Source organism: Pelophylax lessonae, assembly GCF_965119305.1.
Source record: "Pelophylax lessonae genome assembly, chromosome: 3".
Lineage (NCBI taxonomy): Eukaryota > Metazoa > Chordata > Amphibia > Anura > Ranidae > Pelophylax > Pelophylax lessonae.
The window spans coordinates 678,541,228-678,566,648 of NC_138770.1; the positions used below are offsets into that span (position 1 = coordinate 678,541,228).

The 25,421-nt window shown below is 45.0% G+C and overlaps 1 protein-coding gene across 3 annotated transcripts in view; it reads left to right on the forward strand.

The window, feature by feature from the left end:
- The first annotated feature begins 297 nt into the window (after positions 1 to 297).
- The window catches only part of MOCS1 (molybdenum cofactor synthesis 1), a 74,593-nt gene continuing 49,469 nt past the window's right edge, over positions 298 to 25,421 (forward strand). For 2 of the 3 annotated variants that reach the window (XM_082249303.1, XM_082249305.1), the window contains exon 1: positions 7,487 to 7,652. In XM_082249303.1, the coding sequence (XP_082105429.1) occupies positions 7,545 to 7,652 (108 nt within the window). In that variant the 5' untranslated portion in view covers positions 7,487 to 7,544. Of the gene's footprint in view, positions 453 to 7,486; positions 7,653 to 25,421 lie in introns of those variants that run through there. The other variant, XM_082249304.1, reaches the window with a different exon arrangement.

Sequence of the window (25,421 nt, forward strand, 5' to 3'; positions counted from 1 at the left end):
CCGCCTCTGATTGGCTGAGGCCCCGATCACAGAATGAATACAGAGGGGAGGGAAAAGTCACGTGTGATACAGAGAGTTCATTGGGTACAAGAGGGGCGGGGATTGTAAAAGAAGGAACAACAGGATTTGGGAGAGTCGAGATTGGGGCGGAGCTTAAATGAAGAATGCATGGCAGGGATTGGAAGAGAAGTGACAGCGGGGCGGGTCTGTAAAGGAGGGCCAGCGGGGCGTGGATTGGATGAGGAATGACAGCGGGGCGGGGTTGGCCGGCAGGTTAGTGACAGTAGGCGGAGTCTGGGAGGCGGGACGTGGTTGGGGGGCCTCGGAGCTCCTGCGGTCCGGAGATGGCGGGCTGGTTGTGGTCAGTCCGGGGGAGATGCGGCCTCTCCGCCGCCTGGAGATCCGCCACTAGGGGGTGTGCGACCCGAGCCGCTCCGAGCCCGGAGAACCAGGTGAGACCCCTCCCCCCCCTTCCATACCTTCCCCCTCCCATTCTCCATACCCCCCCCCCCCCATACTCTATACCCCCCCTATAATATTCCATGCCCGACGCCCCCCCCCTATAATAGTACATGCTGGGTCCCCCCTTTATATTCTTAAATGCCTGATAGCCCCCCCCCCCCATAATACTCCATACCCCCCCTCATACTCTATACCCCCCTTATAATCCATGCCCAACGCCCCCCTATAATAGTACATGCTGGATACCCCCCACATAATCTTCCTTGCCTGACTCCCCCCCCCCCATAATATTGTATGCCTGATACCCCCCCCCCCTTTATATTCTTAAATGCCTGATACCCCCCCCCCCCCCACCTAATCTTCCCTGCCTGACCCCCCCCCCCATAATATTGTATGCCTGACACCCCCCCCCCCTTTATATTCTTAAATGCCTGATACCCCCCCCCCCACCTAATCTTCCCTGCCTGACCCCCCCCCATAATATTGAATGACTCCCCCCCCCCCCATAATATTGAATGCCTCCCCCCCCTGATAATATTGTATGCCTGACCCCCCCCCCCCCTCATGGTATTCCATGCCTGACCCCCCCCCCAGAATATTCCATACCTCCCCCTAATACTCTAGATTTCCCCTAATATTATTCCATTTCTGACCCCCCCCCACCATAATAGTTCATGCCTGATATCCCCCCCCCCTTATTATTCAATGCCTGACCCCCCCCCCCCCATAATAGTCTATGCCTGACCCCTCTATAATAGTCCATACCTGACCCTTACCTTATAATATTATATGCCTGATTATCCCCCCCATAATAGTACGTGCCTGACCCCCCCCCCCATAATAGTACGTGCCTGACCCCCTCCCTCTATAATAATCTATGCCTAATTCCTCTCCCCCCCCCCCCTATGAGAGTAGTACCTGATATCCCCCCTCTTATAATAGTACACATCTGACCCCCCCCCCCCCAGTAGTTCATGCCAGATACCCCCCCCCCCCCCCCCAGGCTTGCATGCATAGTACAAGAGATGCAGGGCTGCGGGCATGGTACAGAAAAATCTCCTGTACCATGCCCACAGCACTGCAGGAGCTCATAGTGTAGACTTGGCATCTCCCCTCCCGGTTCTCCGCTGCCCACACTCTGCCCAGCTGTACCCCGGCTCTCTCCCTCTCTGCCCTCCTCCCTTGGACACAAACCTTTTTCACTCTCCTGCTGGTGTACAGCCCCATCCCGTCTTGGACCTGGGAAGACTTCAGGGAAAATCTGTGTGGCACGTACATGCCCAGCATGTTTTTGGCCGTGCTGTGTAATAGCTAGGAGCGGGGCCGGCTACTTTATTTCATGGTGTGGGGGTCCGCACAGCAGGCATCACTCTGAACACTCCGCACTTCCCGGCTCTTCTCTCCGGTGTCCGCACTCCTCTTCAGGGCAGAGAGCTCACCTCCTATTGGCTGCAAGTAATGCTCGTCCCAGAGAGCTCGCATGCCAAATCATCACAATGTCAACAATGTCAATGTCTAAATTCTTCTATTTTTGGGCATTCCCACCATATATACGCCATCGCTCCCATCGAGCCGCATCTTCTCCAACAAATCAGTGATTTATCTAATTGGCATTTATGTGCCTTGATGGGAGTTCTGTACCTCCTGGATAAGCATTTATTATTCAGTTCTATTGTATTTACGTTTATTGTTGTCCCATCTGCTAATTTCAATATCTTCATTCTTTCTTGCTCACTCCAGGTAGCCCCCAGTTCCCTCTCCCATTTCCCTAAATAGGGTGGGGTCTCAGGTTCCACCATCCTAGTGAGAATCCTGTACGCCTGGGACAGAGGAGGACTGGGCTGGGGGGGGGGGAGGGGAATTGCCCCCTGGGCCGCTCTGATGCCCTATAGAAGCCTGCACTGCTTCTGCCACAGACATGCCTAAAGTTTTCTGGTGAAGAGAAGTAAAAAGTCCCCACTGCTGACCTACTGAGTGCGGGTTGAAGACAAGGACAGAGCGCACTGCGATATGCGATCTGATCTGGGGGGTGTCGTTAACTTTGAATTGACACCCCCAGCGATTCGCATATGGCAGTGTGAAACTGCCTGTGCTGTGAATGCGATGCGAGAAACACGCAGTAGATTTGCAGTGTTCCCGCATCGCAATAGTGTGACCGGGACTTAGTGCCGGGTCACACTTGTGCGATGCGGGAAGGCTGCGAATTTGCAGCCTGTTCCCGCATCGCATTAGCACAAGAGGCAGTTCACACTGCCATATGCGATACGCAGGGGGTGTCAAATGTTAACGACACCCCCAGTTTGATCGCATATCGCAGTGCGATCTGACAGTTCGCACAGGATCGGATCGCACAAGTGTGAACCACTATGCCATCCGATTCTAATGCGGCTGAAAAAAAGGGTCCTGTGCGTCTTTTGTGCGGGTGCAGTGCAAATTTAGCCATACAAAGTGTATGACTGAATTTGCATCCGCACATCCGATCGCATGTAATGAAGGAGCATTGCGCTCCGATATTGCATGCGATCACCAGACACGCGGAAGTGTGACCCGCTGTTGTAAAATTTTGTCGGACCCGTGAAAAAATCGGACCTCGTCACTTCCGGTGACAGAGCATCACAAAACAGCTGATAGGAGTCGTCCGTGCGCATGCGCAGAAGACCTTTTTCGAGGTTTGGAAAAATTATAACCGAGAGCGGACAGCTGATTGAGAGAAGGCGGGGCTGAGGTGCGACGGAGGACGGAGGACACCGCCGCCTCATCGAGACATTAGGGAGGGAGGCACATATGCAGAGCTGGCGGAGGAGGCGGGACGGAGGTGCGGCCGTGTAATATATGCAGGGCTTAAGCGACTCCTTCTGTTTTATTATCTTTAGTAATTATCGTATTATTTATCCTTCAGATTTCATTACATTTAGTATTTCTTATTTTGTATTATAGAAATACTAAATGTAATGAAATCCTAAGGATAAATAATACGATAATTACTAAAGATAATAAAACAGAAGGAGTCGCTAAAGTCCTGCATTTATTACACGGCCGCACCTCCGTCCCGCCTCCTCTATTCAGCTCTGCAGATGACGCGGCGGTGTCTTCCGTCCCACCTCAGCCCCGCCTCCTCTCATTCAGCTGCCCGCTCTGTGTTATAAGTTTACCAAACCAAGATAATGTCTTGTGCGCGTGCGCATGCGCACTTGAGACTCCCAAAACCGGAAGTGACGAGGTCCGATTTTTTTTTTTTCACGGGTCCGAGAAAATTTTAGGCTACATTCACACCTGAGCGTAGCGTTTTTCGCGCGTTTTTTACCGCGATTTTTGCGGCGTTTTTTACCGCGATTTTACCGCGATTTTTGTGCAGGCGTTTTTAGATTGAATAGAGATCAATGGAAAACGCCTGTAATCTGCCCAAAAAGAAGCTCATGTACTTTTTTGAGCGTTGGGCGTTTTGTATACAGCGTCAAAACGTTCAGATGTGAACAGGGGCCATTGAAATGAATAGGATTTGTCTTGTTGGGCGTTTTGAGAGCTGATCCTAGAGCAGAAAAACGCCCCAAAACGCCTAGATGTGAACGGAGCCTTAGAACACCGGCACTCACAGAGCCGTTCTCCGCTCACTCGCAGCTCTCAAAAAAAAAAAAAAGAGCCCGGCAAATGTTTATTAACATTGTTAAGGCTGGGAGTTAACTATAAACACAATGTTATACAATGTATCATTTCCTTCTTTTACATCAAAGGAATGAACTTCCGTCTGTAAGTGAGGGCAGTTTAACCTCTTAAAGACCGGGCCTTTTTCTGACACTTGCTGCTTACAAGTTAAAAATCTGTATTTTTTTTTTGCTAGAAAATTACTTAAAACTCCCAAACATTATATATAGATATATATAGATAGAGAGAGAGATCTTCTATGTCACACTGTATTTGCGCAGAAGTCTTTCGCAGTTTTTTTGTTTTTTTTGGGGGGGGGGGGGGAATACACTTTAATTAATAAACAGTACAGTTAGCCCAATTTTTTGTATATACACACAGAGGAAGTAAGAAAGTAACAAATGTAAAAAATAAGTAAAATTTTACAATTTTATTAAACGGAGTATTAAAAAAAGAGTGAGTGAAAACCGTCACTCCAGGCAATAAAAGGAAGACCCAATACCGCTAGAGATTAAACAGATAATATACAGTCCTAGGTGTACGGAAATACTGATATATGTTCAATAGGACATCCCAACATGTTTCAAAATCTTGGATAATTTCTTCATCAGGGGAAAGGAAAGCACGGGATTATTTCTTAAAACTGGAACGTGTCATTGACTGTATAGAGCGACTGATGTTTGAAGGGAAGACCATTCTAGGGGGATCAGCCTATCAAATGGGGCTATACATGTGCCATATAGTAGAATGGTAAAGGGGAGCCAGCTGGTGGTTGGCAACCATTAAGCTAACCGTACTGCGGTCCGATGTAAAACAACATTGGGTCCAGATGGTATGGTGAGCAAATAAGTGCCACAAGGAGAGCGACCGTGTGAACTTCGACTCAAGGCCACACCTAGGTTCCTCACGAGGATCGTCCTCCAGGAGAAGGGGAGATCAAGAAAAGGATAGTGATCCCTTTAAGGCCCTGCATATAATGGTCAGCTATATAATTGTCTATGCCTCACCCCCCCCCCTATATTATTCCATGCCCTGACCCCCCCCCCACTATAATGATCTATGCCTGACACTCACTCCCCCCCTTATAATAATCCATGCCTGACCACCCCCCTCCCCTTATAATATTAAATGCCTGAGACCCCCCCCCCCCATATTAGTCCATGCCTGACTCCCCCCCCCTTATAATATTCCATTCCTGACCCTCCCCTTATAATATTCAATGTATTGAATTCCTGCCCCCCCCCCCCTTTTTCCCTTATATTATTCCATGACCCCCTTCCCCACGCTCCCTTATAATCCATGCCTGAATATATATATATATATAATATTATACACACACACACACACACCAGAGGTGGGGGACTCAAGTCACCAGTTTGAGGACTTGAGATTTGCTTGACTAAAATTAATAAAAGACTCGACTTGACTTTGACTTGAGACATATGACTCGAAATGACTTTACTTTTTTAAGTTGTAAAATATTTGCATTTTCTCAAGATGTGTTGAAGCAAAATGAATGTGCCCGTTATGTTTCTGACACCACAGTCACTTAAAACACCTCAGTGTGTTCTGATTTTTAGGACACTGACTGTTAACCACTTGCCGACCGCCGCAAGTACATATACTGCGGCGGTCAGCCACTCACAGGCAAACTGACGTATGGGTACGTCGCTAGCCTGTGAGGCTCTGGGGAGTGAGCGTGCACTGCCGGAGGCACGCTCCCGCGCGGTCACGGACTCACCCGTGCGTGCGACCCGATGTCCACCAGTCACTTGCAATCGTCTGGTGGAGAGGGAGAAAGGCAGGCGGCTGATGTAAACAAAGCCGCCTGTCATTCTCCCCTGTGTAGAAACAGTGATCACACGGGTCTTTTGGATCATTGTTCCTACAGCTCAAGCCACAGCCAATCACAGTTAGCATCACCCCCTAGGGACACACATAACCCCTCCCTCTCAAAAAAAGTTAACCCCTTCACTACCAGTGTCATTTTACAGTAACAGTGCATATATATAGCACTGATTACTGTAGTAATGTCACTGGTAACCCCAAAAGTGTCAAAAATGTCAGTCAAGGGTCCGATCTGTCCGCCGCAATGTCACAGTCCCGCAAAAAAAATTGCAGATCGCCGTTAAAAAAAAAAAAAAAACACCAAAAATGACAAAAATCTTTCCCTTAGTAAACGCGATAAATTTTGCGCAAACCAATCAAAATACTCTTTTTGGGATTTTTTTTTTTTACCAAACATAGGTAGCATAAAACAAATTGGCCAAAATGTTAAAAAATTTTGATTTTTACATTTTTTTTTTTTGGGGGAATTTCATATAAAAAATGTGAAAAATATTGTTATTTTTGCAAAATTGTTGCTCTTTTTTTGTTTATAGCGCGTGATCAAAAAATCGCACAGGTGATCAAATACCACCAAAAGAAAGCTTTATTTGTGGGAAAAAGAGGACGTCAAATTCGTTTAGGTACAGCGTCGCACGACCGCACAATTGTCCGTTAAAGTCACGCAGTGCCGAATCGCAAAATAGGCCCTGGTCAGGAAGGGGGTAAAATCTTCCGGGGCTTAAGTGGTTAAACAATGGAAATATTTAACATGTTTTTAGTGACTGTGGTGTTGATGACCGGACGAAGGATTTTGAGCTGTTTAGGCATTCAGAGTGTTTCTTTAATATGCCAAGAAAAAAGCACTAAGCAGTTTTGTTAATGTTGAAAATAAAACAAAACTTTTCCTGACCACTGACTTTTATCTGATTCAAAGGTGAAAATTGGGGTAGATCAGTATTTTGACTTGATTTGTGACTTTACCAAAATAAATGACTTGACTTCTAGCAGGGACTCGACTTGACTTGCTTGCTTTTCGCCACAGTAACTTGGGACTTGCTTGTGACTTGCACATGTGTGACTTACTCCCATGTCTGACACACACACACACACTTAATTTTCTTCAGAGGAGCTAACACTCTATTGTTCTAAATAAAGTCATGCAAAAAGTTGTTTTTAATGTCAATAATAAACTTTTGCTTGAATGTATTTACATCATTAGAGTGTTAGCTTCTCTGCAGCAAATTATATGCGTGTGTGTATATAATAATAATAATAATAATAATAATAGAATAATAATAATAATATTAGGGCTGCAGTTTGCAGAGTGGGCGGAAGGGGGAGCTCCTCCTCCTCTCGGTACAGATCACATGTAGTGTAAATAATCTACATTTACATCTGATTGGCTGCAGAATACAGAGGGGAGGGAAAGCTCACATGTAATACAGAGAGGGGATTGGTTGTTCAGTGACAGGGGGGCGGGGATTGGTATGATAAGGAGCAGCAGGATTTGGGAGAGGTGTGAGTGTGGAGGAGTTTAAATGCAGAGTGCATGTCAGTGGTTGGCTGAGGAGTCTGGCTGGTGCTGACGGTCTGTGAGCTCCTGTGGTCCGGAGATGGCGGGTTGGTTGTGGTCTGTTCGGGGGAGATGTGGCCTGTCCGCGGCCTGGAAGTCCGCCACTAGGGGGTGTGCGACCCAAAATGTGCAGAGCCCGGACACTCAGGTGAGACACCTATCCCTCCCTCTCACCTCCCAAAACTCTATACCTCCCCCCAATACTCTATACCTCCCCCCCAATAATATCCCATACCTTCTCCCCCCCCCAACATGCCATATGTCACCCCCCTCCCCCCCAAACTACCATATGTCATAACCCCCAATATCCCACATAACATACCAGATGTCATACCCCCCCAATATCCCATACCTTCCCTCCCAACATGCCATCATATGTCATACACCCCTAATATCCCCCCTCCCCAACATGCCATATGTCATAACCCTCAATATCCCATACCTTCCCTTCCAACATGCCATATGTCATACCCCCCCAATAGCCCACACCTTCCCCCCCAACATACCAGATGTCCTACCCCCCCCCCAATATCACACACCCCCCTCCCTATATCCCATACCCCCCCCCCAACATGTCATATAACATACCCCTCCTAATATCCCATACCTCCCTCCCCCCAATATCCCACACCTTCCCCCCAACATGCCAAACATGCCATATGTCATATCCCCCTCTCAATATCCCATAACTTCCCCCCCCCCCAATATCTCATACCTTCCCCCCAACATGCTATATCCTAGACCCTCCCCCCCCCATTATCCCATACCTTCCTCCTACCATGCCATGTTTTCCACCCCCTAATATCCCATACCTTCCCACCAACATGCTATATGTCATTTCTTCCCTCCAACACACCATACCCCCCTCCCCCAACATGCCATATGTCATACCTCCCCTCTTAATATTCCTCCCTTTCCAATATCCCATACCTTCCCCCCCCTAACATGCCAGATGTCATACCTCCCTACCCCTCCCCCCCCCCCAATATTCCATACCCCCCAATATCCCATCTGTCCCCCAACATGCTATGTCATGTCCCCCCCCTAATATCCCACATACCTTCCCCCAACATGCTATATCCCATACCTTCCTCTACCATGCCATATGTCATAGCACCCCCCCCCCCCCCATATCCTATATTTTCCCATCAACATGCCACATGCCAATACATCCCCTCCCCCCCCCCCCCAACATGCCATACCCCCCCCCCAACATACCATATCCCATACCTCCCCCCAATGCGCCATACCTCCCCAACATTATACCTTATGTCTTACCTCCCACCTACCTTCAGAAGGGCAAACTTTCCCAAATTGTGCTCAATGATGGAAAGGGTAAACTGGGACCAAACCCTGGGATCACTGACCACAGAGGAAAAATGGGAATGCTTTAGAAACATATTAAACAAATGCATCTCGCAGTTCATTCCTATGGGAAATAAATTTAGAAGAGACAAAGCCAAACCTGGCTGGCTAAACCGTAGCATTAAAAAACTTATTAGGGTAAAAAAAATGGCCTTCAAGAAATATAAATCAGAGGGCACAGCATCGGTTTTCGAGCAATACAAGGAGGCAAATAAGAAAAGTAAACACAAAATCAAAATGGCTAAAATCAACTTTGAGAGACAAATCGTGGAGGATAGTAAAAAAAAAAAAAAAACAAAGAAATTCTTTAAATATATCAACAGCAAAAAAAAACTAGGGCTGAGCATATTGCACACATAATTAACGATGATGGGAGGATGGTTACAGAGGACACTGAAAAGGCAACCGTGCTGAATGTTTTTTTCTTGTCCGTCTTTACACAGGAAAAGGAGGGGTACACTGACCATGACGGTATGGTTAGTAGTAATACACAGGACTTGCCGCTATGGCTTACAGAGGGTGAAATCAGGGAAAGGCTGGATAAACTTAACCCAAACCAATCACCAGGCCCGGATGGCGTACATCCGAGAGTACTCAAGGAACTCAGTAAGGTTACATCTAGACCACTGTTCCTGATCTTTGCTGACAGTATTATGACAGGAGATGTACCGGGGGATTGGAGGAAAGCTAACGTGATTCCGATATTCAAAAAAGGGCAGAGGCATGTCCCGGGAAATTATAGGCCTGTCAGCCTGACATCGATAGTATGTAAACTTCTGGAGGGGATGATAAGGGACTATATCGTAGAGTTTGCTAAAGACAACAACATCATCAGCAGTAATCAGCACGGGTTTACAAATGGGCGTTCTTGTCAAACCAATCTCTTAACATTCTAAGAGGAGGTGAGCTGTGAGCTAGATAGGGGCAGACCAGTGGATGTGGTGTACCTGGATTTCGCTAAGGCGTTTGATACAGTTCCCCACAAGCGCTTAATTTATAAAATCAGGTCTGCAGGTATCGACAGCAGGGTTTGCTCTTGGATACGGAACTGGCTAAAAGGCCCTGTCCAAAGGGTGGTAATAAACAGCGCATACTCAGACTGGTCTGAGGTAGTAAACGGGGTCCCCCAGGGATCAGTCCTGGGACCAACCTTGTTCAATTTATTCATAAACCGCATTGAGGACGGGATCAGGAGTTCAATATCAGTTTTTGCAGATGACACAAAATTGTGCAGGGCAATAACTGCACAGCATGAAGCAGATATCCTACAGAATGACCTGGACAAAATAACGGAGTGGGCAACGACTTGGCAAATGAGGTTTAATGTGGAGAAGTGTAAGGTTTTGCACTTGGGGACTAAATGGAGAAAGATCTGGGAGTTTTGGTAGAGGATAGACTAAGCAATAGCATGCAATGTCAAGCGGCAGCTGCCAAAGCCAGCAGAATATTAGCATGCATAAAGAAAGGGATGTATTCCAGAGATAAGACTATAATCCTTCCACTTTATAAAACTCTGGTCCGACCGCATCTGGAGTATTCTGTCCAGTTCTGGTCGCCAGTCCTCAGGAGAGATGTGTTGGAGCTGGAGAAAGTCCAGAGAAGGGCAACTAAACTAATTAGGGGATTGGAGGACCTAAATTATGTCTGCAATCGCTTGATTTATTCTCCCTGGAGAAGAGACGCCTGAGAGGGGACATGATAGCAATTTATAAATATCTCAATGGGGATCTCAGCATAGAAAAAAAGCAATTTAGTCGCAAGGATTGCATGAGGGCGCGAGGACATACAATGCGATTAGAGGAGAAGCGTTTTAACCTCAGGCAACTCGGGGGTTCTTTACTGTTAGGGCTACAAGATTGTGGAATTCTCTACCACAAGAGGTGGTTTCTGCGGGAAGTATGGTGGCTTTCAAAAGACTCTTAGATGTACATCTCAAGGATCAGAACATTCAGGGGTATGAGAGATGATTACAGCCACACACACCTACACAGGTTGAACTGGATGGACTATTGTCTTTATTCAACCTCACCTACTATGTAACTATCCCCTCCAATACCTTAGTATGCATTCCTTTGGGTGATTGAGTGCAGCCCTCTCTCTGTCATCCTCTGCCCTTAGCAGTCTCCTGTAACAGGGCGCCAGTCCCTGGCGGTCTCTTATGACAGGGCGCCAGTCTCTGGCGGTCTCTTATGACAGGGCGCCAGTCTCTGGCGGTCTCTTATGACAGGGCGCCAGTCTCTGGCGGTCTCTTATGACAGGGCGCCAGTCTCTTATGAGAGGGCAGTGATAAAGCAGTTCTGTGGGTTGAGTTGATGGGTCAGTACGATGTGTGTGTGGGGGGGGGGGTTATGTACACAGCAGGGGGCGCTCCTCTCCATGTCAGGAAAATCTTAGAACAGGAAACTTCCTGACTTTTCCTCACATTCTGTGCAGAAACCTCCACCTTAGTCTATCCAGGGACTGAGCTGCAGAGCTTCTCCTGACTCCCCCTGTCTACAACCCCGCCCCCCCCCCCAATCCTCCATGGCGGCAGTCATGTGATGAGAATTAGTAATGGAGACGGTATTGTGTGCGAATATCATATTCCTCTATCAGTTTTCATTCTTTGTCCAGGGAATTACATGACGTTACATCGAAGGTTATTCATCGGCATTCCTCTCAGATTTCCTCCCCGGCTTCTCATCTCATCCCTTCTAAAATTGTAAAATCACCTCTAATAACCAGGACACTCCCCCCGCTCTGTGCGCCCTTCTGATGTAGTTTCCCACGTTCCCTGGGACACGGCACTTTGTAATGTCATGGCTAAATTCCTCCAACCTCTCAACTGGTGATCCTGCCAGAAACACGCTTTCTGTCCCCCCCCCCCCTCCCCTCAAGGGTGACCACAAAAAAAAAATTACCTAAATCTTTTTCATAGTCAGTAGACGCGATAACTTTTGCACAAACCAACCAAAATACACTTATTGCGATTTTTTTTTTTTTTTTTTTTTTTTACCAAAAATATGTAGCAGAAAACAAATTGGCCTAAAATGTTAAAAAAAAAGCTTGGTTTTTACATTTTTTTTTTTTTTTTTTTTTTTTTGAGAATGTTATATAGCAGAATGTGAAAATTATTATTTTTTTTTTTTTTCAAAATTGTCGCTCTTTTTCTGTTTTATAGCGCAAAAAAAAAAAAAAAAATAGCACAGGTGATCAAACACCACCAAAAGAAAGCTCTGTTTGTGGGGGGACGTAAATTTTGTTTGGGTACAGCGTCACACGACCGCGCAATTGTCCGGTAAAGTAACGCAGCGCTGAATCACAAAATAGGGACTGGTCATTAAGGGGTAAAATCCTTCCGGTCCAGAAGTGGTTATAAAGTCACTCACATTCACTTTGCACATGGACACAGAGGAACAAACAATGATTTCTTCCTAATAACAAAATAAAGAAATCTGCAACAAAGTTTGTTAAAATCCCTGCAATGTACAGAGATCACCCAAAGGTGAATGTTGTTGTTTTTTTTTCTCAACAAAAGTATCAATTTACTCGACACAACATCATCTTTATGTTTTGCCCAACAAATTGGGCATTCTATTGTGTTTGCAATAAAATTCATACAATAAAGTGTAATTTTTTCATGAAAATTTTCCGTTTGATAGAATAATGGCTGCGCAAATATCGTGCGAGGTAAAACATTGCAACAGCCAGTTTTGCTTTCAGAAAATACATTATTTTTGGGGGTTCCGAGTAATTTTTCTAGCAAAAAAAAAATGGATTTTTAACATGTTTGTGAAAAGTGTCAAAATTGTGCTGGATAGTTCGGGGTTAATTTGTAGAAGTCATTCAGCAGCCAACACACTTTAAATGGATTTCCTCTTTAATATCTGTGTAATCCCCCCGACCGCTAGGGGAGGGGGTCATCTCTTGTACAGGACACGCCATGTCTGCAGCAGAATCGGGTTAGAAAAGCCATTTGTGATCTGGGGAAGATGAAGGGGAGATCATGTGACCGTTCATAGTGCTGGCTCTAAGCCAATGACAGGCTGCAGCTTCCCCGACCGCTGCCCCGACTGCTCCTCGGACTGCTGCCCCGACTGCTCCTCGGACTGCTGCCCCGACTGCTCCTCGGACTGCTGCCCCGACTGCTCCTCGGACTGCTGCCCCGACTGCTCCTCGGACTGCTGCCCCGACTGCTCCTCGGACTGCTGCCCCGACTGCTTCTCGGACTGCTGCCCCGACTGCTCCTCGGACTGCTGCCCCGACTGCTCCTTGGACTGCTGCCCCGACTGCTCCTTGGACTGCTGCCCCGACTGCTCCTTGGACTGCTGCCCCGACTGCTCCTTGGACTGCTGCCCCGACTGCTCCTTGGACTGCTGCCCCGACTGCTCCTTGGACTGCTGCCCCGACTGCTCCTCGGACTGCTGCCCCGACTGCTCCTCGGAATACTGCTGCCCCGACTGCTGCTCCTCGGACTGCTGCCCCGACTGCTGCTCCTCGGACTGCTGCTCCTCGGACTGCTGCCCCGACTGCTGCTCCTCGGACTGCTGCCCCGACTGCTGCTCCTCGGACTGCTGCCCCGACTGCTGCTCCTCGGACTGCTGCCCCGACTGCTTTCCCCGACTGCACCTCGGACTGCTTTCCCCGACTGCACCTCGGACTGCTGCTCCTCGGACTGCTGCCCCGACTGCTCTTCGGACAGCTGCCCCAAACTCCACCTACAGCCTGCTATCAAATCCACTTCTACCTACAACCCAACATGAACGCCCCCCCCCCCCTTCCCAGCCTAAAATGAATCGTCTTCCTCTGATGATTCCGCCTCATGTTATTTGGTGCATCCGACACACAGGACCTTTGGATCACAGAGCCTTGTATGCGGCACACTGCACTATGCTGCAGGTTAATGATTGGCTGCCCCCCGCCCCACCCCCCCTTCTCCTCTCTGTAGATGGGTGATAAGCTATGAGAGGCTTTCTGCTCTGTGGGAGATAACACCCCCCACCCGGATTATGACCCGTCACTGGAAACACCAAATTCTGGCAGCTTTACTGATTTATGAAGCCGCTCTGGGCAGTTCTGTAACTTTCTGTTACACTTTGTTGCCAGTCAACAGAAAAAATCAAATTTTGTTGGGAGATTTTTATTTATATTTATTTTTTTCTTTTATTTTAGGTACTTGTATAGCGCCGTCTATTTACACAGAACTTTTAGACCCCGTTCACACTGGGGCGATCCGACTTGCCGGGGCGACCTCACAGGTTGCGGTGCGCAGCTCGCACCGCGACCTCAGAGCGGCCGGCACGGACTTCATAACATTGAAGTCAATGCAGGTCGCCCCAAAGAAACTCCGGACCCTTTTTCTAAGTCGGAGCGACTATTAGAACGGGTCCACAGCTTCTCTATGGCAGGCGACCTGTCAGGCGACCAGGTCGCCTGACAGGTCGCCCCAGTGTGAACGGGGTCTTACATATACAGCGGGTGAAATACGTTTTCAACACGTCACCATTTTTCTACGTAAAAATATACACTATATTACCAAAAGTATTGGGACGCCTGCCTTTACATACACATGAACTTTAATGGCCCATCATCGGTGTCACTGGGGGGAACTGTGTCCCATCATTGGTGTCATTGGGAGGAATTGTGCCCCATCATTGGTGTCATTGGGAGGAATAGTGCCCCATCATTGGTGTCATTGGGAGGAATAGTGTCCCATCATTGGTGTCATTGGGAGGAATAGTGCCCCATCATTGGTGTCATTGGGAGGAATAGTGCCCCATCATTGGTGTCATTGGGAGGAATAGTGCCCCATCATTGGTGTCATTGGGAGGAATAGTGCCCCATCATTGGTGTCATTGGGAGGAATAGTGCCCCATCATTGGTGTCATTGGGAGGAATAGTGTCCCATCATTGGTGTCATTGGGAGGAATTGTGTTCCTTCATTTCTGTTTGGGGAGGGGGGCTTGAGGTAATTGTATACCCCAATGTTGGTATCAGGGGACTAAATAGTGCCCCCAAGGGCCAGATGAAAGCAACCAAAGGGCCACATCTGGCCCCTGGGCCGCAGTTTGGAGACCATTGTCCTAGACCAGGGGTGGGGAACCTTTTTTCTGCCAAGGGCCATTTGGGTATTTATAAAATCATTCGAGGGCCGTACAAAATTATCACCTTAAAAATGTGCCTGTTATATTTGGTCAAACATTTAATTAACTCACCCCTAATGTGATGGCTGCAACTGCTTCTCTTTGGTGAGGTGTGTGATGTTAGCTGGTATTGATGATGTTGCTACTCACAACTGGTTTTCCAGGTTTGCGTCGGTCAGTCTGGAGCGCAGTCGACTTTGTGGTGGTAAGTTTTTGAAAAGAACTGCTGGCGGGTAATGCTGATGAGCATAGCTGGCTGGTACTGCTGGTGGGTACAGCTGGCTGGTACTGCTGGCTTGTACTGTGCTGTGGGTACTGCTGGCTGGTACTGCTGTGGGTACTGCTGGCTCAGGCTGGTACTGCTGTGGGTATTGCTGATTCAGGCTGGTACTGTGCTGTAGGTACTGCTGGCTGGTACTGCCTTAGGTACTGCTGGCTAAGGCTGGTACTGCTGGCTGGTACTGTGCTGTGGGTACTGCTGTCTCAGGCTGGTACTACTGGCTAGTACTGCTGGCTGGTCCTGCTGTCTCAGGCTGGTACTACTGGCTGGTACTGCTGTGGGTACTGCTGGCTGGTACTGTGCTGTAGGTACTGCTGGCTGGTACTGTTGTGGGTACTGCTGACTCTGGTTGGTACTGCTGTGGGTACTACTGGCTCTGGCTGGTACTGCTGTGGGTACTGCTGGTTCTTCTGGCTTATACTGCTGTGAGTACTGCTGGCTCTGCCTGATACTGCTGGCTCTGGCTGGTACTGCTGTGAGTACTGCTGGCTCTGGCTGGTACTGCTGTGTGTGCTGCTGGTGGTAAATGCTGGCTAGCAGCGGCGCCGCGCTGGAGGAAGAGGCGATGTTTCCTGTATTGGTCCCAGGCAGTGTGTGTATGATATCACTCCACCTGTGACTCACTCGGACTGTCACAAAGGAGCCAGAACTGTACAGGAAGCATTGACTCTGTTCTGACAGATCAGCTGAGAGACACAGACTCAGCTGCATGGGGGGCCGGACCAAATGACTTTGAGGGCCGCATACGGCCCCCGGGACGTACCCCTGTCCTACCCCTGTCCTAGACCATAGGGGTGATGCATTCCAGTCCTTGAAAAGCTCTATGATAAGCCAGTGGAACCGGGTCTCCAGAGAACCCGGAGAGGCCCCAGCGGGGGGCAGAAGAAAGGGGGGACGTGACCGCTTCTGCTGCCTGTAAAAGCAATCCAGCTGGTAATTAGCCACTAGGATGGCTTTTACAATAAAACCAATACTGGGAGGTGACGCCTGTAGCTGCATCCTGTTGTAACCACATGAAAGCCGCAATGTGGATGTGTGTATTGCGGTCTATAAGTGGGTGTCAGCGGTTGTGATGAATATTGCTCACTCCGAGCCGGCGGCTTTCTTTTTTTGTTTGGAAGTTCTCATTGCCGGGAGATGATCCGGGACAATCCATGTGATCTGTGCGGAGGAGAGGAGTGGATTAGCGGGGGATTTGTAGGGGATTCATGTCATGTATAAGGAGATGACAGATCAGTGTAGGCGGCTCAGACCCTGGATTACAGATTGTTCAGAGAGGAAGCCGCGGCAATGAAAGGATTTAGGGGGGGTCACAAATCGGTGAATGGTGACCTCGCGTCATCCCGTGGCTGCATGGACATCCAGCTCCGCCACATTCTAGAAGCCTTGAGACGGAGGTCGGTAATGGCGGCTTTCTTGTTTTTCTCTTGCTGCTCCTCAAGGATCGAATAGGAACTTCCTGTTGGAGCATCAGAGCCCCCATACATTTATACCAAAAATGTTATTAGTGGGTACCCTGTACCCCAAATCTTCCCTCCAGTTTATTAAACACCGTAGGCTGGCATGACTGTCACCAAATATTTCTTATACCGCGCAATAAACCAAATGGGACCCGTCCTGCAAAGGTAAATGCTATCCTCCCGAGCTACTGGGGGGGGGGGGTCACCACACGCTGCCTGGGGGTAATGGGGTGCTACATAGGGAACTTTTTTAAACATTCCTTAGGAGGGGGCTAAATGTTTGGGGGTTCACTTTAGGGGTTATTGCGCACTGTCCAAGGATAATGGGGTGCTACTTAGATAACTTTTTTAACTTTTTGGAGGTGACTAATGTTGAGGTCACATTGGGGGTCACCACACACTGCCAGGGGTAATGGGGTGCTATATAAGGGACTTTTTTTAAACATTCTTTAGGGGGGGGGCTAAATGTTTGGGGGTTCACATTAGGGGTTATTACATACTGGCTTTTTTTAGTAGGTGACTAATGTTGGGGAGGTCACTTTAGGGGTCACCATACACTGCCTGTGAGTAATGGGGTGCAACATAGGAAACTTTATTTGACATTGACATGGGTTGCTACAAAGGGAACTTTTTTAAACATTCTTTAGGAGGGGACTAAATGTTGTTTGGGGGGGGGGGTCACTTTAAGGGTTATTACACACTGCCTAAGGATAATAGGGTGCTACCTAGGGAACTTTTTAAACTTTTTTTTTTTTTTTTTTTTTTAAGGAGGTGACTTATGTTGGGGAGGTCACATTAGGGGGTCACCACACACTGCCTGTGGGTAATGGGGTGCAACATAGGAAACTTTATTTTTAATTTTTTTTTTTTTCTTTAGTAGGCGACTAATGTTGGGGAGGTCACTTTAGGGGTCCCCACACACTGCCCAAGGATAATAGGGTGCTACATAGGGAACTTTTTGGCTTTTTTTTTTGGAGGTGACTAAATGTTGGGGAGGTCACTTTAGGGGTTTACCACACACTGCCTTGGGGTAATAGGGTGATACATAGGCACATTGCCCAGAGTGTTGCGCGCTCGTCCCTCAGCACCATGCGCGCGACTGATGTAGGGCTATGACGGTTTGTGCAGGAGAGCCAGCCTGCCGCTGTAAATGTGCGGCGGGCGGTCTTAAAGGTGTGAAGGCTACGTTTCCACTACTAGTGCGACACCAAAGTCGTGCTATTTAGAGTGCGACTTTGATTCAATTTTGATCTGACTTTATACTCTGACGCTTTAAAAGTCACATCAAAGTAGTGCAGGCACCTTTTCAAAGTTGCTGCAACTTCGTAGTCGCATAGATTGTAACGGGTGCCATTGAAATCAATGAGCTGTGACTTGTCATGCGACTTTGTGTCCGAAGTCGCATGAGAAGTCGCTGTAGTGGAAACAAAGCCTTAGTGGTTTTTTTGCAGTGTATGCTGCTGAGATAAAACCATCCAGAGAGTGCCTGTGTGCAATTTCACAGATGTATAACACGCCGGTCACATGACACTAAGCCGATTAACAGGATTTATTTCTAATTGGTTGGGTGCGGTGATTGCAGTCAGGCTGAATTACACGTGACTCTCTGCTCTTCCTTTACTCTGACAGACGCAACATTTACACCCAATAATGTAGAGCTGCATGATTCTGGATAAAATGAGAATCACCATTTTTTTTTTTTTTCTTAGACTAAAGATCACAATTCTCGGCCAGGCATCATCTTTCACATACAAAAATTTGGGCTAACTTTACTGTTTTTATTTATTTTTTTTTTTTAATTCATTAAAGTGTATTTTCTCCCAAAAAACTGTGTTTTAAAGACTTCTGCGCAAATTCAGTGTGACATAAAAGATTGAAATGATCACAATTTTATTCTCTAGGGTCTCTGCTAAAAAAAAAAAAAAAAATTAATGTATGTAATAAATATATATATATATAATACATACACAGTGCTTTGCAAAAGTATTCAGCCCCTATTGAAGATATAAAACTGTAATTTTTTGTGAAGAATCAACAACAAGTGGGACACAATCATGAAGTGGAACGAAATTTATTGGATATTTCAAACTTTGTTAACAAATAAAAAACTGAAAAATTGGGCGTGCAAAATTATTCAGCCCCTTTACTTTCAGTGCAGCAAACTCTCTCCAGAAGTTCAGTGAGGATCTCTGAATGATCCAATGTTGACCTAAATGACAAATGATGATAAATAGAATCCACCTGTGTGTAATCAAGTCTCTGTATAAATGCACCTGCACTGTGATAGTCTCAGAGGTCCGTTTAAAGCGCAGAGAGCATCATGAAGAACAAGGAACACACCAGGCAGGTCCGAGATACTGTTGTGGAGAAGTTTAAAGCCGGATTTGGATACAAAAAGATTTCCCAAGCTTTAAACATCCCAAGGAGCACTGTGCAAGCGATAATATTGAAATGGAAGGAGTATCAGACCACTGCAAATCTACGAAGACCTGGCCGTCCCTCTAAACTTTCAGCTCATACAAGGAGAAGACTGATCAGAGATGCAGCCAAGAGGCCCATGATCACTCTGGATGAACTGCAGAGATCTACAGCTGAGGTGGGAGACTCTGTCCATAGGACAACAATCAGTCGTATACTGCACAAATCTGACCTTTATGGAAGAGTGACAAGAAGAAAGCCATTTCTTAAAGATATCCATAAAAAGTGTCGTTTAAAGTTTGCCACAAGCCACCTGGGAGACACCAAACATGTGGAAGAAGGGGCTCTGCTCAGATGAAACCAAAATCAAACTTTTTGGCAACAATGCAAAACGTTATGTTTGGCGTAAAAGCAACACAGCTCATCACCCTGAACACACCATCCCCACTGTCATACATGGTGGTGGCAGCATCATGGTTTGGGCCTGCTTTTCTTCAGCAGGGACAGGGAAGATGGTTAAAATTGATGGGAAGATGGATGGAGCCAAATACAGGACCATTCTGGAAGAAAACCTGATGGAGTCTGCAAAAGACCTGAGACTGGGATGGAGATTTGTCTTCCAACAAGACAATGATCCAAAACATAAAGCAAAATCTACAATAAAATGGTTCACAAATAAACATATCCAGGTGTTAGAATGGCCAAGTCAAAGTCCAGACCTGAATCCAATCGAGAATCTGTGGAAAGAACTGAAAACTGCTGTTCACAAACGCTCTCCATCCAACCTCACTGAGCTCGAGCTGTTTAGCAAGGAGGAATGGGCAAAAATTTCAGTCTCTCGATGTGCAAAACTGATAGAGACATACCCCAAGCGACTAATGCCCCATACACACCTGCAGATTATCTGCAGACTTTTGTCTGCAGACTTACCTTTTCTATGTAGTGCAAGGGCCTGCCGGATTGCATACAAATTGAAAGTGTTTAGGTTTGACCTCATATTATATGGTTTTGGTAAGTCTGCAGACAAAAGTCTGCAGATAATCTGCACGTGTGTATGGGGCATTACAGCTGTAATCGTAGCAAAAGGTGGCGCTACAAAGTATTAACTTAAGGGGGCTGAATAATTTTGCATGCCCAATTTTTCAGTTTTTTATTTAACAAAGTTTGAAATATCCAATAAATTTCGTTCCACTTCATGATTGTGTCCCACTTGTTGTTGATTCTTCACAAAAAATTACAGTTTTATATCTTTATGTTTGAAGCCTGAAATGTGGCAAAAGGTCGCAAAGTTCAAGGGGGCTGAATACTTTCGCAAGGCACTATATCTATATATATACACACACACACACACACACACACACACACACACACACACACACACACACACACACACACACACACACACACACACACACACACACACACACACACACACACACACACACACACACACACACACACACACACACACACACACACACACACACACACACACACACACACACACACACACACACACACACACACACACACACACACACACACACACTTTGCAAAGATAAAATAATAAGTATTATTTTACTATAATAATGCGTGTGTTTTTTTTTTTTTAGCATCTCATGTTTTTTCTCTTTCTATCTGATATTGATACATGAAAGCACAAAGAGGATAGAGACCCATGAGTCGATAGGCCTAATTATAGCACCAGGATGGGCAAACTAACAAAAGAAGAAAATTTTTTAGAAATTCTACCCTCAATGTGCTTTCATATATCAATATCAGATATAAAGTGAAATCCAGGACTTACAAAGGTAAATTAAAATGCTAAACTTTATTCTACTATAATAATTTTTTTCTTTTTTTTTACAATTGAATGGAGTTTTCTTAACCCCTAACCCCCCCTAAGGGCAAAACAAATGTTAATGCCTTAGAACAAAGCACTTGTTTTTTGTTTTTTTTCCAGGACAAATTGGGCTTTCATTTGGTAATAAATAGTTGTTGATATCTCCTAATTTATTCTCAAAGGAAACTTGCCCAAAATAGTAAAAAAAAAAAAAGTATGTGTATATATGTATATGTGTGTATGTATGTGTGTATATATATATATATATATATATATATATATAATGTGTGTGTGTGTGTGTGTGTGTGTGTGTGTGTGTATATATATATATATATATATATATATATATATATATATATAATTTTTTAATATGGCTGTATATTTCTTGTTACTACCATAACTTTTCATCAAATAACCCAAAATAAATTTGCCTGCTCCTGACGATTGCAACGATACCACATATGTGTATGTTATTTGTCGTTTGTACCTGTAGTACACCCGTAGTGTGGTGCGTATGGGTTTTTTTTTTTTTTTTTATCCTACCTAAAACACATTGACCCTAAATTAAAAAAAAAAAAAAAAAAAAATCCTGTCCAAAATATACTGACCTTGACCTTTGACCCCCTACTTGACCCAAACACTAACCCTGGCACTGACCTAGATCAAACCTTGATCTAGGTATTTTTTTATTTTACTTATTTGAAAGAAAAAAAAAAAAAAAAAAAAAAAAAGGGGGGGGGGGGGAGGTTAATATCTGATATTGATACATAACGGCACATTGAGGGAAGAATCACATTTCTGAAAACCAGCATCTTATTGTTTGTTTTTATGTCTTTTTGCTAATCCTGGTTCTACAAGCAGGTCTATAGACATGGCTCTATCCTTGGTGTGTTCTTATGTACCAATCACAAATATAAAGAGAAGCTCATGACTTCTAAAGATAAATAATAAACTTGATTCTTCTATAATAAAATTTTTCTTTAAAAATCATGAGATTCTCTTTTTATTTATTAATCAATAAGAACACACTGAGGATAGAGTCACATGTCTATAGACCGGCTTGTAGCACCAGGATGGGCAAATAAAAAAACTCTGTGTGCTCTCGTGTATTGATATTAAGAAAATGTAATTAATTGTACAAAAAAAATTGTTTTAGTAGAATAATTTTATTTTATCTTTACAAGTCATGGGGTTTCTCTTTATACAATAAAATAATAAACTTTATTCTACTAGAATATATACAGTATATATTTTCTTGCAATTGATGCGGTTTTCTTATAATTTGTTATCAATACATGAGCGCACACTGAGGGTAGTCACACTTCTATAGACCTGCTTGTAGCCCTAGGATGGGGAAAAAAAAAACCTCAGTGTGCTCTCATGTATCAATATCAGATATTAAGAAAATGTCATTAATTGTACAAAAAAAAATATTTTTATTCTAGTAGAATAATTTTTATTTTATCTTTACAAGTCATGGGGTTTCTCTTTATACAATTAAATAAAAAAAACGTTATTCTACTATAACATATACAGTATATATTTTTTTGCAATTATTCAGGTTTTCTTAAAATTTGATATCCATCCATGAGAGCACACTGAGGATAGAGTCACACTTCTATAGATCTGCTTGTAGCACTAGGATGGGCAAATAAACAGTAAAAAAAAAAAAAAACAAGAAAAGATGCCAGTCTGTAGAAGTGGGACGCTACCCTCAGTTTGTTCTCAAATATTAAAGCCCCGTACACACGTACCGATTGTCGGGCGTAAATATACGGCCGATTGTAGGCTTGTTAGTATGATGCTTCCGACAACCGACAGCGCACTTTCGGCTGAAAAGAATCTGTCGTGCAGGCATTAAAATTTTTGTTAGCCAACACCAGAACGGCCGATTGTTCGCCAGTGAGTACAGAATTCGTCCGACAATCAGCAGATTTGCAAGACTGGGCATGCTCGGAAAAGAAAAAACACACGGAAAGTTAACCATCACATGACATCACTTCTGCAGTCGGCTGTTGTTGGCCGACAAAATTCGTGTGCAGTCTTTTGCAGTTTTCAACAGACACGACAGCCCTGGACAAAAGACGGCCGATCGTTCGGCCGACGATCGGTACGTGTGTACGAGGCATAAGAAAGCTCCATTGTAAAAAAACAAACAATAAAGGAATATAGTAGAATAAAATTTAGTTTTTTATTTTATCTTCTAAAGAAAAACCCAATGACTTGTAAAGATAAAATAATTCTACTATAATAGTTTTTTTTTGTGTGTGTGCAATTAATGGAACTTTCTTAATATCTGGTATCAATACATAAAAGCAGACTGAGGGTATAACCACAGTTCTTTAAACCTGCATCTTCTTTTATTTTATTTTTTTATTTTTTTAGTCTATTTGCCCATCCTGGTGCTGCAAGCCGGTCTATAGGCATGTGACTCTATCCTCCAGTGTGTTCTTATTGATTAATAAATAAAAAGAGAAGCTCATGATTTTTAAAGAAAAATTCTTATAGAAGAATCAAGTTTATTATTTTTACAAGTCATGAGCTTCTCTTTATATTTGTTAATCGTTACATGAGAATAGGATAGAGTCGCATGTCTATAGACCGGCTTGTAGCACCAGGATGGGCAAATAGACTTAAGGCTGCATTCACATGTCAGCTTATAATCGCGGGCAGAACCGCCGCGGTTCCGCCCGCGATTCGGAGATTTATTGCAAATCGCGGGACGCCTAGCGTTGCCCATTGATTTGCAATAGCCCCCCAAACGCCGAGCGATGTTGCCGCGATTTACGCCCGCCGAATCGCGGCAACATCGCGCAAACAAAATCGCGGGACGCAATACGCTCCAAAGAAGCTCTTGTACTTTTTTGGAGCGTATTGCGTCCCGCGATTTTGTTTGCGCGATGTTGCCGCGATTCAGCGGGCGTAAATCGCGGCAACATCGCTCGGCGTTTGGGGGGCTATTGCAAATCAACGGGCAACGCTAGGCGTCCCGCGATTTGCAATAAATCTCCGAATCGCGGGCGGAACCGCGGCGGTTCTGCCCGCGATTATAAGCTGACATGTGAATGCAGCCTAAAAAACAAATGGCAAGGAAAGATGCAGGTCTATAGAAGTGGGACTCTACCCTCAGGGTGTTCTCAAATATTGATATCAAATATTAAGAAAGCTCCATTAACCACTTAAGCCCCGGAGGATTTGGCTGCTTAAAGACCAGGGTTTTTTTTGCGATTTTTTTTTTTTTTTTTTTTTTTTTTTTTTTTTTTTTTTTTTTTTTTTTTTTTTTTTACTGCATGACTTTGACGGACAATTGCGCGGTCGTGCGACGCTGTACCTAAACGAATTTCACGTCCTTTTTTTCCCACAAACAGAGCTTTCTTTTGGTGGTATTTGATCACCTATGCGATTTTTTTTGATCATGCGCTATAAACAAAAAAAGAGCGTAATTTTTGCAAATATAACAATATTTTTCACATTTTTTTTATATGAAATTCCCCCCCAAAAAAAATGTAAAAATCAAATTTTTTTAACCTTTTCGGCCAAATTGTTTTACGCTACATATGTTTGGTAAAAAAAATCGCAAAAAGCGTATTTTGATTGGTTTGCGCAAAAGTTATCGCGTTTACTAACAAAGGGAAAGATTTTTGTCATTTTTGGTGGGTTTTTTTTAACGAGTAATGGCGGCGATCTGCGATTTTTTTTTTTTGCGGTACTGCGACATTGCGGCGGACAGATCGGACCCTTGACTGACATTTTTGACACTTTTGGGGGTACCAGTGACATTATTGCAGTAATCCGTGCTATATATATGCACTTTTACTGCAAAAATGACACTGGCAGGGAAGGGGTTAACTTTATTGGACAGGGAGGGGTTAAGTGTGTCCTAGGGGCGTGTTTCTAACTGTGCAGGGACATTGCTATTGGTGTAAAAACAAAGATCAACAGTTCTACATAGTAGAACTGTCTGATCTTCATTTTTACACAGGGGAGAATGACGGGCGGCTTGTTTACATAAGCCGCTCCGCCTTTCTCCCTTCACAGGAGCGATCGTAGTGTGACCGGCGGACATCGAGTCCGCCGGACACACGCACTGACTTGTCTGTGAACGAGCCGCGGCGGGCGCGCGCCCGCCCGCAATAGGCTCGCAAGTCAGTGACAGGCGAGTGACGTATCGATACGTCACTCTGCCTGGCCGGGGCTGACCGCCGCAGTACATAGTCGTGCGGCGGTCGGCAACCGGTTAATTGTAAAAAAAAAAAAAATAAAGTATTAGAATAGAATAACGTTTTAGTATTTTATTTTATCTTTACAAGTTATTGGGTTTTTCTTTATAAGATCAAATAAAATACTAAAACGTTATTCTATTCTAATACTTTATTTTTTTACAATTAATGGAGCTTTCTTAATATTTGATATCAATATTTGAGAACAC